Source organism: Sycon ciliatum, chromosome 1 (genome assembly GCF_964019385.1).
Source record: "Sycon ciliatum chromosome 1, ocSycCili1.1, whole genome shotgun sequence".
Lineage (NCBI taxonomy): Eukaryota > Metazoa > Porifera > Calcarea > Leucosolenida > Sycettidae > Sycon > Sycon ciliatum.
The window spans coordinates 28,232,719-28,247,050 of record NC_088643.1 but is presented as its reverse complement, the minus strand read 5'-3'; the positions used below and the strand labels follow the sequence as shown (position 1 = coordinate 28,247,050).

The window sequence follows — 14,332 nt, the reverse complement described above, 5'->3', positions numbered from 1 at the left end:
GCCCAATTTTTCGCTTCAAAAAAGTTCAAATCAGAGGTGGCTCCAAACCGGACACGTTTTAGAGTGCACGTCAAATTCACTCTGGGTCTGAAATTAGGTAATTGCTATCGCTCCACGACGGCCAGTACAGAGTAACAATAAGCCTTGTGTGTGCTTCCATTAGTTTTGATTGGTATGCTGTGCTTTATTGGCGAGAGGCGAGCCGCTGTTTACCTGCGACAAAAAGTTGATTCTTCGAAAGTCGTAAAACTCAAGTCGCAGTGCGAAGCAACACGTCAAAAACTCACCTGCTTGATATGGCGCTTCTGGTCATCGCAGAGCCATGAAATTTTGGCTCGGAGTATAACACATCGTAGTCTCACTGTGACATATGTTTTCTAATCAAAATACCAAGAAAGAAAGTGAATATTGAGTCCGTTCCGGTTTGCAACCGGTGTCCTATTTGAAACCGTCCCCTCTACACATATACGGTGTCCTAACTAAGCAATTTCCAGGATTGATCACTATGAAACGTTATTTTGTCTTCCTTCAGTCATGTTGGTGTATGCAGCACCACCGTCGTATCGTTGCATCGTCTCAATCGATCAACACCTGGGCCAAACCATGTGCATGAGCTCTGTTGTAACCTATTTTGTGAAGACATGCATTTTGTTGATTTTTAGTTACAGGTTGAATAGATGAATTTCATGGTATGCATTTTCCTCTGTACATTTGAATGACTGCAGCTGTATCACCAGCAGAATGCAATTACAGTGAGACTTTGAGTACGTTACGCTATGCAAGCCGCGCCAAGGACATTGTCAACAAGGCAGTAGTTAACGAAGTTAGTAACCTGACCCAGCCCTACATATTAGAATTACTTTCTGAAACAACATATAGCACTCATGAGTATCTACTATCTATAGAAGTTATGCGATTACTTCATATACTGCCATAAAGGAAGGCTGTTGAGTGGCTAACTGGGAGACATGTTCAGTACTCTAAAAGCCCGAATATGGAAGCCAGCTGAGTGGCAAAAGTGATATTTTATTGTTTTCACTCACAAAGCGACTGTTCAGTACATGGGGTAGTGGTCTACCAGAGCAATCACACTCACCACCGTGGTGGTTTTCCAGAAATGAGTAGAAGCAAAAAACCACACTCGCAGCCACATGATAGATAAATAGCCGAAAAACATCTAAATCCATCAAAGAACCGCCAGCAAGCGGGAGAAAAGGCCGTGAAATCAAGTGAAACAGCATGGCCAGTGGTGAGCATGGGTGACTGGGCAGCAGGGGAGCGCCTGAAAAACAATGACTCCCTACATTCCTAGCCGCGACCGCTCAACCGGGCTAGAGGAAAAACACGCCTTTCGGCCAAAAAACCCTTCTATTTCATTAATTCCTGCCCCGCTGCCAGTCAGACCCAAGAATAGAGATAGCAAGAAATGGTATCATTGGTATGTAATAACCGGTGTATGTCATAATCATAAGCCACACACATAGGCCTAGATTGTCAAGAAGAACAGCGGACGACTCCCATGAAACCAGGGTGGGTGGGCGGACAACTTCAACTACCACGAGGAAAAACAAAGACCACGATGGCAGGTTCAACGGAGTTGCGCAGAACAAGAGCAAATGCACGAAAAATATTTGTGAGTGAAAAATACGTTTTTTGCACTCTTTCGCTACGCTCAGCCATGAAAAAACAAAACACTTCTGCAAGGCGAATGTACTATGGTAATGTTTGGTAAGTCATTCGCATAGCCTCTATAGCTTGTCCATCCCATTTAGCCTTCTTTTGTGTTAAAAAATGTGTTGTTTTTTCACGGCTGAGCGTAGCGAAAGAGTGTAAAAAACGTATTTTTCACTCACCATTTTTCTGTCGTGCTCTGCTGCTCTTCCACTGCGCAACTCTCCCCCACCTGCCATCGTGGTCTTGTATTCCTCGTAGAGCGTGGAGTTTTTCCCGCCCTCCCTCCCTTGGGTCCCGTACGTTGTTGGGCTTCCATTGGGTGCTGTTTTACTGGTTTTCCATGGCATACTTTGTTTTGTGTGTTTCTGTCCCGAGGGTCTCGGGGTTTTTTTGGTTGTACTTCGAAGTATGATTACTCCTTTCTGCTTGTTTCTCTTCGGTTTTTCTTTTGGGTGTGACTGGCAGTGGGGCAGGTCCCATATTAGTAGAAGGGTTTTTTGGCCGCAAGGCGAGTTTTTCCCCCAGCCCGGTTGAGCGGTCGTGGCTGGAAATTTAGGGAGTCGGATTTTCAGGCGCTCCCCCACTGGCCAGTCACCCACACCAGGACATTGCTCTGCTCGTGTCTTGCACTGACATATCTCTTGCTGGCCGCCTTGCTCTTTATTACTTCTGGCCTAGTTTTTGGCTAGCGTGTGGCTGCGAGTGTGGTGTGACGGAATACTGAGTTCATTCTGTGAGTACATTCTGGTAGACCACTACCCCATGTACAACCCGGTTGCTATGTGAGTGAAAAATGTATTTTTAGTCTGCTACATCATGTCCCCAAGCGCCAAGTGGTCTTGAATAAAGATATCCATTACAAATCACTTGGGGAAATATTCAAATTTTGAACTCTTCAGCTGCCATGCACTGGCAGAATCCAACCGCGTGGCAGGAAAGCACACACGGAACGCCTCGACATGCCTCTTTGCTACGCTACCAGCACTGAGACATCATAGGAATAATCCCTGCCCTCGCAGAAACTCTAAAGAAGCTGCCACGAAGTGTCACTTGCTGAACAACAGCCTAACATGACGAGAAAGAAGAACTGCTCCACAACAACAAATCAGCAAAGACTGCAACTGTAGCGCGAGATGGCCCGGATAGTTCTTGTGCACTGAGCAGCTAGTGAACATGCGTTTCACATGTGCATCGATGTCTCGTTGTACAGGTAGAAAATCACGACATAGTAGTTGTGCACTCGAGGATTTCAGGTATGCATTCCAGTTGGAAAATCAAGAATCGAAAAAAGAGTTCTCTTTGGGGTAGAGCTGCGGCCCTCCGGTACCTGAAAAATGCATGATGTAACCGCCCCGCCCCATCGAAGGGTTCAAAGTGACGGGTCCTCTCGCAGGATTTACGGTAAAGTGTACCTCTTCTTTTCATTTGCCGAAATGGTTTTTCGAAGTTTTCTGGAATCGAAGGCATCGAGTTAGTCAAAGCAAAACTGCAGTATAATGGGCGCTTTCGATTACACGCATTTCGGTCAATTCTAGAATTAGTTATTGTTGATGCACAGTTCGATTACACAAAAAGTGACAAATTCCGTCATTAGAATTGATTTTATCCAATTCCGTCAAATCCGTCAATTCTGAAGAGAGGGCGGAATTTCTCTAATTCTGGCGCCAGAATTGCACAGTCGGTGTGTTACCGGTCTGGTCATGACTCAAGCGCGCGAAGAGCCTCCCTGGCCGGCGTGTGCGCGATGCTGGGTCCACGTGCGCGCGGGGGTGTACGTGATCTCTTTTTACGATTCATCAATTTTGTTTGTGACATGACATGAATAAAATGCGTTGTGAATTCCAGTCGTTCGTTTACAAGGCCGGAATCCGCTCATTCTGGTCATTCCAGAATTAAAAAGCCCAGTTCTTTTCGACTCTCTCGTACACACCACAACAACAACAACAACAACAATAGAACTGCAGGGTCGCAGCAACAGCTGCTCCAATTCTTGCACCGCATGTGTATTAATATTACTATGCCACAGGCACACAGCATTTAAACATAATCATGGCAGCCTGGTACACATCACTTTAGCATAACAAAAGGAAAACAACGCAAGACAGTAAGCGATCCAAGCCATGGGACAATGGATACATGAACTTCCGATCGAAATGCGTTCACCACGGCCTAGTGCACTGATTAATGGGAATTGCCGCCAGCGACAATGGTGGAGATGCTGAATAACCCCAGATGGGCCAGTCTAAATAAAGCCAATGTGCTACCTTAATACAGAATTATCTGAAATTGGCCCACACACGGAAACATGCTCGCCACATACACGCACTACTGCTCACTCAGTCAATAAATCCATATTATGCACATACATATCTAGCAATGACTATCCAATTGGGTGGGCGGGTGGGATTCGCAACTGTACAGCAGCAGTGCAAGAACAAAAAGAACACTGTCTTCAGACCAGCATGCACCTTCATGTGCATGCTGCAACTCCGCACTATGCAGCCAGTGCGTACCGCACTCCCAGCACAGTCCGTGAACTCTGGACTGTGCACTCGCGTTTCGAAAAGAACAGCATTTCTTGTTTACTTCGTTGCTCTCATCCAACAAGAAATGAGGCATTTCCAGAATTGTGTAAACGTGTAATCGAAAGCGCCCAATGAAATAGGTCAACTCAGGCCTAATGCACTGAGAAGAAGTTGGCTTTGGCCTTTCTGAAATTCAAAATTCTGTCATTATTTCCGTGGAAAAAATCTTCTTGTGTTCTGCCATCATACAGGATGCCAACGTCCGCTTGATCCGTGAGCTCCGTGCTGAGATTGCCCGTCTGAAAGCTCTTTTGGTAGCAAGCCCAAATGTGAGTGTGACTATGCAGAAATCTTGTGTTTGAGTTTAGCCATAGCTTACATCTGGTGAAACTCTTCTTCCCCTTTTGAATTATATACTTGGTTATTTTATTTATTCCCGAAGCTATGCAAAAGACGTTACTTTAGTAGCGTCTGGCGCTTGCCAGGGTCCACACCGCTTTATTTCGTATGTCTGTGTGTATGTGGTACGTATGAAAGGGCCATCGTCACGTGCCGCACCATGCCTGGCGCACTTTCCCGTACATGGCCCGTACCATACCCTCACAGCATGCTGGCACATAATCAAATAGGGTTTCCAACGGCAGGATCGTAACGTAAAGCAAGTTGGTAGAATGTGTATGTATGCGAAGTGTATTAAGGGAATGCATGCAGGGCGATAGTGCGGGTTTGAATCCCATGTTTTGTGTGAAAAATAGGAAAAAGGAAAAAAAACAAACTATCACTACAGACAGAAGAACGAGCAGTTGCTGTTTCGTAATTCTGAATTTCACGAACTGAATCGATCATCAGACAAAAATCTAGCACCATGCTAAGCTAGCACCATAGCGTAGTAATACTAGAATGTACCTGTCTGGGGGTTAGAGTTTTGAGTTATGTATCTAGTATCTAACAATTCTTTTTTAACTGACAAATTTAGGAACGAGAGGGCTTGAAAGCCCAGGAGCCCTCGCTATGCTTTCATTTTACGTAGGTGATCGTGTATGTTATTCAAACTGATAGAAAGGTCTTTGCAATACGATTATCGGGCACATGTGTTCGTATTTCAAAGATGTTTCTATCAGTTCGAATAACACACAATGTGTGTCATGATGACCTAGGTAAAAACAAAGCATAGCAAGGGCTCCTGGGCTTTCAAGCCCTCTCGTTTATTTATTTATGCACCTTGTAGCATGTCAAGACAGCCAATTGAATTGAGTATAGGGTTGTTTTTTTTATTTTACTTCACCCAGGGTGAGACCAACCACGGAAAAAAGAAAAAAAGAAAATGTAAAGCAAGTGCACAAAAGGGGAAGGGATTAGCAACTTACAAAGCAATGGGATGCCCAGCGAGCTATGCTGCGGAAGTGATTACATGAACGTTAGCATGCTAACGCAAGTTAGCAGCCCGACCTGCGCGCATGTATTTCTGCGCAACGATCCGTTTCTGGCAGCAGGCTTGAAACAGCTGGCCCATGTTCTTCACCCCCTTTCCCGTCTCTGTGCTGTTCCGGCGTAGATGCGGTTCCTAGACGAACGGGAAGTTACACACGACACACTATGTGTGAAGCCCGGAGGGTCAAAGTGTCAACGATTACATTCAAACAGACCGTATCTCTCCACAATGTCACGATTGACAATGCTGCAAACATGATAAGACAATTGCTCGCCCCGGTGTATCTTGCTAAGCTCAGTGTTAAAAGTGCATTCTGCCGAATTTCCGTCCGCCCGGAGGATTGGTCCTTGTTGATCCGCTGGCAGGATCAATATTTTTATGAGAGTGTCCTGCCCTTCAGACTGTGCTACGCTCCAGTCCAGCTATATGGAACTCTGTCGCATCCGCCAGTGAATGGATTATGTGCGAGCAGTTCGCACTCCCACGCCTCTTTCATTACGGGGAATACCTCAACTAACGTTACTTCCTCAATGCATGCTCTGGACTTGTGTTAGGTTGCCAGCAACTCGCTATTCTGCTCCGAGCGTTTACATACCTCGATGTTTCTCTGGCCCCAGCAAAAGTGGAGGGTCCAGCTCAAGTCCCGACGTTATTGGCATCATCCCATTACGGGGAATACCTCGACTAACGTTTCTGTCGCCATGCAGGCTCTGAACTTGTGTTAGCTTGCCAGAAACTCGCTACTCGACGCAGCGCGTTTACATACCTTGGTGTTTCTCGGTGTTTCTCTGGCGTCAGCAAAAGTTCTTCCTCAATGCATGCTCTGGACCTGTGTTAGCTTGCCAGCAACTCGCTACTCGGCGCAGCGCGTTTACATACCTTGGTGTTTCTCGGTGTTTCTCTGGCGTCAGCAAAAGTTCTTCCTCAATGCATGCTCTGGACCTGTGTTAGCTTGCCAGCAATTCGCTACTCGGCGCAGCGCGTTTACATACCTTGGTGTTTATCGGTGTTTCTCTGGCGTCAGCAAATGTTCTTCCTCAATGCATGCTCTGGACCTGTGTTAGCTCGCCAGCAACTCGCTACTCTGCGCCGCGAGTTTACATACCTCGCATACCTCGGTGTTTCTCTGGCGTCAGAAAAAGTGGAGGGTCCAGCCCACGTCCTGACGTTTATCGGCGTCATCCTGGACACCCGCCGCGCTAACATCAGTCTGCCTACGGATGAACTTGCCAAGCTTCGTGATCTCCTACGGGCCACTCTTCACACAGCTTCAACTACCCAACGTCAACTCGAGTCTCTTCTGGGAAAGCTCTCGTTTGCTACAAGAGTGATAGCCCCAGGACGCAAATTGCAGATTGTGGTCACTTGCCAACTGGTACCGGCAGCCGTATTACCTGATCAAGCTCTCCGAAGAGTGCCTCAAAGATCTTCGCTGATGGCCTGAGCTCCTGGATCAGTAGAACGGCTGGTCCTTCTTCCTACACCCTAAGTGGACGCCATCACCCGACTTGCTGCTATTCACTGATGCAAGTGGTGCACTTGGCCGGTGAGCTTACAATTGCGACCGGGGATAGGGCGATGGTCAGTCAATCAAGCAGAGCAGCAATCGCAAAGAGTTGTTTGCAATTGTGGCAGCCCGCAGCACCTGGGAAAGCTAGCTGCATCAGCTACAAATGCCAATCGATCGGCATTTACGGCAACTGCGAGGATATTGCTCATCAGTTGTGGCTTTGGCCTGGCGTTGTACACCGGCCATTCGTTTTTAATCAGCTGCCGGACTCGATATTCAGAGAGGCGTCATTGGCGGCTCCAAGCGGAGTCATTGGCGGCTCCATGCGGAGTCATTGGCGGCTCCATGTGGAGTCATTTGGCGGCTCCATGCGGAGTCGTTCGGCGGTTCCATGCGGGGTCGTTCGGCGGCTCCATGCGGGGTCATTCGGCGGCTCCATGCAGAGTCATTTGCCGGCTCCAAGCGGAGTCATTTGCCGGCTCAGCTGCGAGCCATCTAGCGGCTCCAAGCAGACCCATCATATCAGTTGCTCGAATCGGCACTCCCAGCTCATATCAGTTGCTCGAATCGGCACTCCCAGCTTAATCCGAAACTCGGTTGCTCTGTTGTGAGGTGGGGGGATGCTAATGTAATTTTTTACTGGAAGATACTGAAGTGCTGCCTGACGAGGGTACGGAATTTGAGCATACCGGGAGCTTGTCTAACACTGGGAGGTAGTTGGAGCCATGTGGAGTAGAGGAAAAGAAAGAGGAAATTACGAATAGGTTAGACCTACCTAGGGGGAGACGTACGCAGCTTCGGGTGGTACCACCTGACTTAAACCAATCAAGCGACTTTAAATGAGCATGGTGCTGGTCAAGAAAAAATAGAATGTGCACTTAGAACTTACCATACTTTCCTTGACAAGGTGATGGAGGTGCTCCACCATGCCATTCGAATGTGGGTAACATGGGCTGGAGCGGATGTGATGGGATGCCAAGGTGGCGAAAGAAATTCTACGGCAGGACATGTGCTTGATAAACATGCCCCCTTGTGGCGTATGATGCCGACTGCTTGCCACAAGCTAGTTATTGCAATTCACAATACAAACAGAGCCCTGCGTAATGGACGAAGTGGAGTCCTACACGGTGATTACATGTCAAAATCAGAATCCTTATTGGGTCGTCAGGCGAAATTACTGGTCAGTCGGCGACACGCATTTTTCACAAAAATGTGCGTGTTACCTGCTGGGAGAGTATGCATGTACTCGAGCCTCATCCTGAGCACGTTTTTTTCTTCTTTTTTTTCAGCTCCAGTATAGCCGTATTTTTCATTGCAAAGCCGTCCTCGATTGTTGTGTTCATTGTTCAAACGAAGTGGACATTCAATCATGAAGGCAGAGGACATAGGAGCCTGATTGGAGTTTCTCGTGGCATAGGACGGCCACACAGAGACACTTTGGGATTTTCTGAATATAAAATACCGTACGCACGATGCTGAGATCAATTTGTGCGATATCAAATTGTTTGTGATCTAACACATCGAGCAGAACGGGATCCAAACACAAGCTTACCGACGGTTAGGCTGCCGACCTGACTGGACAAATGATCCCTGGCTTCACCAGACGCCAGAAGTCGGACACCATGTCCTTTGCCGCGACGTCCATCTCCAAAAAGAACTCCATCTTCGTCGTGAAAAGGCTTGAAATACTCAATATTCAACCGAGATTCGCGGTCTCACCCTTTCTCAGATCGAATCATTTTTTTGTTGTAGCAGTTGCAGGGCAGATCCCCTCCACTACTTCAACAGAAGATGGCTCCAAAGCATGCCTGGAACAAGCCATATCGAGGTTGCAAGCCACCCCTCTCAGCACTTTTTTTGAAGAAATTCGAAATTTCAATGGTGGAAGATATACTATGAAGAGAATTTCTAAAAGTATGTTTCGCGGAGCAATCGCTCAACCTACATCATTCAAACTTTGCAGGATGGTTCAGACGTACATGCTAGGCATGGAACCACAGAAGATGATATCATAGCTGACACACAGAGTCACAGACACAGCAGATTCGTGTGCACAGATACTAAATTAGTGGACGTCGTCATCTTCTTCCCGCTGATCTTTAAATGTACTATGACGTGCTATTTCGCCTGACGATAAGGAAATCTGTATGGCTCCAACGGATTCCTTTCAGGGACCAGGCTTCACTCACTCGCCGGGCACATGGCTAGCAGCTGAAAAATACGCCATAAAATGAATGTCGGATGGGCCACACGGATGGCCATAGCTATCAAAAGCGGGAACAAACCCAACCAAGGATTCTTTCTCTTGCTGGTTGTGCTGCAGTGTTCATCAAGCTGTTCTGAAATTTCTCCCTCCTGCCCATGCCTCCTGAAATGTATTGTCGCTCTGCACCGTATACTTACATACACCCACACCCACACACGCACACGCGCGCACACACACACACACACACACACACACACACACACACACACACACACTACTACTTCCTCCGCCCAAGCAAAATTTTCGCTTATCTTTACAGTTTTTACTGATACATTCCAGGTTCTCAGAACGGCTTATAACGACTCAGAATGAGTTGAGGAGTCGTTGAACATCAAGAGAAACTCTCCAAGTTGAAAAATGTAGAAGTCATCCTTTGTCATCAGCCGACGCAGCACTTGTTGTCGGGTAGTACTTCGCACTTTCCAGAAGCGCAAATATTTTCTATCGACACTTCCCAAGCGCTTCACCTCCTTCACGAGTACGATCGGTTGTGTTTCTTACCAGCCGAAGCTGGCGAGCTCAGTCAGCGTCGCTTTGCTGGATCGTTCACGTTGACATCAGGCGAATGAGCTGGGCGAGTGACAACCCTGTCATCGAAGCCTTTCTTTTCCAACTGTTTTGCCCAGTGCCGATTCTGGTTCATTTTGCAGTATGTGGGCGAGCGTCGCTGAGTGGCTTTCTCAGCTTCAAGCTCGCGTGCATTTTTACCGTACACACACCTTGAGCAGGATGCAATCAAACACGCTGGCTTTTCGCAACATGACAACTCTGCTCTGTACTCCAGTGCCAGCAGTGGTACTCTAGCAGCACCCACCTTGACCAGTGACTGACTTCGTGTCTTTTTTACCAGTTCACTCGCATTCAACGCGCTCTACTCTAGATGTTTCTTTACTCTTTGCCGACTTCGCCGACTTGTTTGGAACTGGTACGCCTGAACCAGCAGATTTGTGTGATGGTGAAGTGCACAAGATGCAAAAATTGCTGTCAGACACCTGTCATTGGGCTGAAGGAGATAAGCGAAAATTTTGCCTGGGCGGAGGAAGTACTACTGCTGCTGCTGCTGCTGCTGCTGCTGCTGCTGCTGCCGCTGCTGCTGCTGCTGCTGCTGCTGCTGCTGCTACTACTACTACTACTGAGAACGTTGACTTTATTTGATAACAAACTGGGTGTCGGAATGAAGAATTCAAAAAGCGGAAGCAAAGAAGGCAATGGTGACAAATCCAATCAAGTATATTGTAGATAGGAAAATCAAATCAAATAAATAGGAAAATCCAATAATAAAATAGAAGAATCAAGTCAACTATCGAATACCAAAACAAAGAGTAAACCCGCATCCGCAAACACCATCCAAGCAGCACCGTTTACCCAACTCATCCAACAACCCAGACAAGAGAAAACCAGATAAGGTACACAAAGAAAAGGAGTAAGTCAACCATCAAATCATGACCAACATATAATAGCAAAATTGCGACAACAAAAATACAGACAATATCATGAAACAGTTAGGTCAGGCAGGCTAAACAGCCAGGTGAGCACGCGCTCTGCACTCCACCACAAAACCGCCATGACCAGCACCCATGAGCCTTCGGCGGTACGAGTGCCGTGACCCCCGCAGACAAGTAATTTGCCAGCGAATCAGGCACGCACTGATCCGGGCACGAAGCTGGCGCATGATCAGTGAGTAGGGGAGATCACGGTTCCTCTCACTGATTTGAGCTGCTAACGACTTCAGGAATATTGACGCCTCCGGCGCACACTGCCCATTGGTGGCGAAAACCAACGGCGTAAACGAACCGCGGTCGACGTTGTTGATCCGGCTCGAGTACTGGCGCTTCTTCTGCCTCTCGTTGTCAGACAACTGGCTCGCTACTCCCGAACGCGACAGCAAAGACGGCCTTGGGTGGGTAACCCGAACATCAAAGAAGGCGTTTTGCTGTCGCGTCCAGAAACCACGAGCCCGTATGTCTGCATGAGCGGCATCAGCTCTAATACCCGAGACCGTCTCACAATCGAGAGGCAGCGGAACAGGCTCCAACTCGACATCATACGCCACCTCGGACATGGCACTAGCCAGCAGGTCCCGAACCTCGTTGTGACGTTGCGTTGGGTACCCACCACAGGGGCATGTCATAGCGTGGTGGCTTGTCATGTCTTTGCCACACACGCATGATGCTGGCAAACCTTCCAAGGGAAGGCCATATCGTAGGCCCACAGCATCACGGAAATCCGTCCTGCTGAAAACGGTCCCAGGCATTGTAGTTGCAGGTGGAGTCGTCAACCAACTTGAGACGCCATCTTCACCTGCGACCTCTACCAGTAGCCGTTGCGTGGGCGGGAGGCCGGATCGGATCTCCTCCGCCAAGTTCCGCTGCTGAACACGGCGTGCCGCCCGAGCACCTGCAGCCAATGTCCTGCATGCTGTTACCACAGCCGACACCTCATGTGTGGAGGTGCCACCGACTACCAACTCCACCATGGGTGCAATGGCGTCTCGGCACAAGGTGCGCTCAGCAGCCGCCCGTGACGCATTGCTACGGACCGCAAGACCACCAAGCTTCGCTGGAAGGGAAAGCAGTGCTCGCAAACCTCCCTCAACCGGCACAGAATGGCCCGTGAATGCAGGCAGCAGCTGATCATTTAGGACGCGATCCAGGGGTGCGTAGAGTGCCCCGTCAGCATTAGCAACGCGCTGCAAGTACGACCACCGAGACTGAATTGCAGAGATGAATAAGTGGTAAGCCGCGTGGGGCTGGGTCTCTGCAACACTCGCCAGCCTCTTGGTTAAAGCACACCAGTCACCCACGCGGCTTCCCACAAACCCATAACAGAACTCAGTGCTGCCGATGACTCCACCCAGATACCGGACGCCATCAGAGCAAATCCGGATGCCAGTGCCAGCAAATACCTGCTCCGCGTCTGACACCAGGTGGCTCTTGACGAGGAGCACGGTCTTGGCAGCATTAGGCTTGTAGCCATACTTGGGGCCCTCAGCCGAGATGCAGTTCCAGTACTCGCCGAGTGCCACAACGCGGTCCACAGCGGCATCGTCGTCAGCATACCACACCTGCATGGAACCACTGCATGTTGTGGACAGATGCTTGGCCAGAGGGACGGTAGCCAAAGCATAAAATGCCATGGCCAGTGGATCTCCTTGGCACGTGCCCTCTCTTGAGTAGAGTGTCTCGCCACCATCCAGGTACAGGGGGACAGCCGCTTGGTACGTGTTCACAAATACCCGCCCTGCAGCTGGGCACACGCGTGGTATGTTGTGCAGTACAGCTGCCCGGTTCACTGAATTAAATGCGTTAGTGGCATCGACGAGGAGTATTGCCTCCGACTCCTCCTTGGCAAATACCGATGACAGCGCCTCCACAGCCACTTCACATGCCGATGGTATCCCAACGCACAGCTGGATCGGCGCCGTCGCAATCACCACATCCTTCTCAATCGCCGCCATGATTGCCTTGCCAACTGCACGCCGAAACACCTCACCCACAGCGATGGGCCGCACGCCAGGTCGCTTATCCAGTGGTATCAGTTGCGCTGCCAGAAACGGGCACAGGTGCAAAGCGTCCAGCCTCTCGGTGCACAGGCATTTGGCCACGCGAGAGAGGGGCCGAACAGAGCTCGTCAGAAGCTGACTTGAACATGCCAACCATCCGACGCCAGGCAGCCGCATCCAAAGCCGAAGGTCCAGCAGCTCCCTTCATTCCCAATATCGTCTTCTTCATAGCTGCTGGTGTTATCGCCTCAAACATAACTGGATCCGGGGGGTCGGGGCTACAGTCCAGTAGGATGTCTGGATCAGCCGGCTGGGGAGCAGGGTGCCTATCCCGCAGGTGCTCTAGAACAGTCTTCCCACTCACCTCTTCATCCAGGGGAAGAACGCCACCAGCACTATCAGCATCCAGGTATTGGGCAGCACTGCCAACTCGGTCATTGAAAACCATGTTCGCTAAACGAACATCGTCCAAAGCACGTGGACTCGAATCACCCACGGCTGCATCAGGGAGATGGGCCTGAATGCATCGGGACTCCCGTAGCAATGGAGAGAGATCACCGGCAGTCCACAGACCAAGACGCTTGGCCAAAAACGTCTTGTGGTCGCTAGCCGCAGATCCACGAACAACAGATGACAGGCGACGACCACCGCCGACCACGCAAAAGCCCGAGCACCCGAGCCATCCGTAAATAAGCCAATGAGGCGTGCAATCTCCTTGACGAACTCTTTGCCCTTGGGCAATGTCACCCCCGGAGGGTGCCAGAGTTTGGAGGGCACCGCCATTGGCAGGACTTCTGGTGCCTCGTCAAGTCTTGCTGTCGTCGGAAACGCTTTGGGCAATGCATGCAGATCAGTGGCAGTGATTCCCTATCACACACACACTCACACACACACACACACACACACATACCTTGAACCTTGAACGTGCCCATTGCCGATGGCAATGATAGCGAAGGGACTATCCGCTAGCTCTGCAGTACGGAGCGTGGCGCTTGAGGTCCCCGGGACGACGGCAGACCTTTCCACATGCGCAGCGGAAGCCAGAGTCAGGATCAGGAGGAGCACGGGCGGGAGGACGACGATGAGCGATCTGCCTCCAGACAGAGCGATCCTGGGCAGCATCAAACCAGCAGTCAGAAGGCACAGGGGGGCTGATGGAGCGGAGATCATCCACGATGACGTCACGCCACCGCTTGCGTGGACCATGGCGAGGGCGTGTTGCAGGGAGCTCCCCAAACAAAACTCGCTTCGGCATGCGGTCGTCGTTCATCCGGCCAACATGGCCAAGCCAACGCAGTCGATATTCCCGGATGATGTCCGCGACGTCACAGTCAATGCCGAGGGTTCGGGCCATGGTAACCGAGGTGACGCGGTTGTCCCACTGGTCCCGCCTGGATACGCCAACGACGATGCGAACACACTG

At 49.7% G+C, this 14,332-nt stretch overlaps 1 protein-coding gene across 1 annotated transcript in view; it reads left to right on the top strand.

The window, feature by feature from the left end:
- The window catches only part of LOC135826072 (kinesin-like protein KIF16B), an 88,012-nt gene that overhangs the window by 52,901 nt on the left and 20,779 nt on the right, over positions 1 to 14,332 (top strand). Inside the window, exons 12-13 of the mRNA XM_065338744.1 lie at positions 726 to 823; positions 4,451 to 4,528. Of these exons, the coding sequence (XP_065194816.1) occupies positions 726 to 823; positions 4,451 to 4,528 (176 nt within the window). The remainder of the gene's footprint in view (positions 1 to 725; positions 824 to 4,450; positions 4,529 to 14,332) is intronic.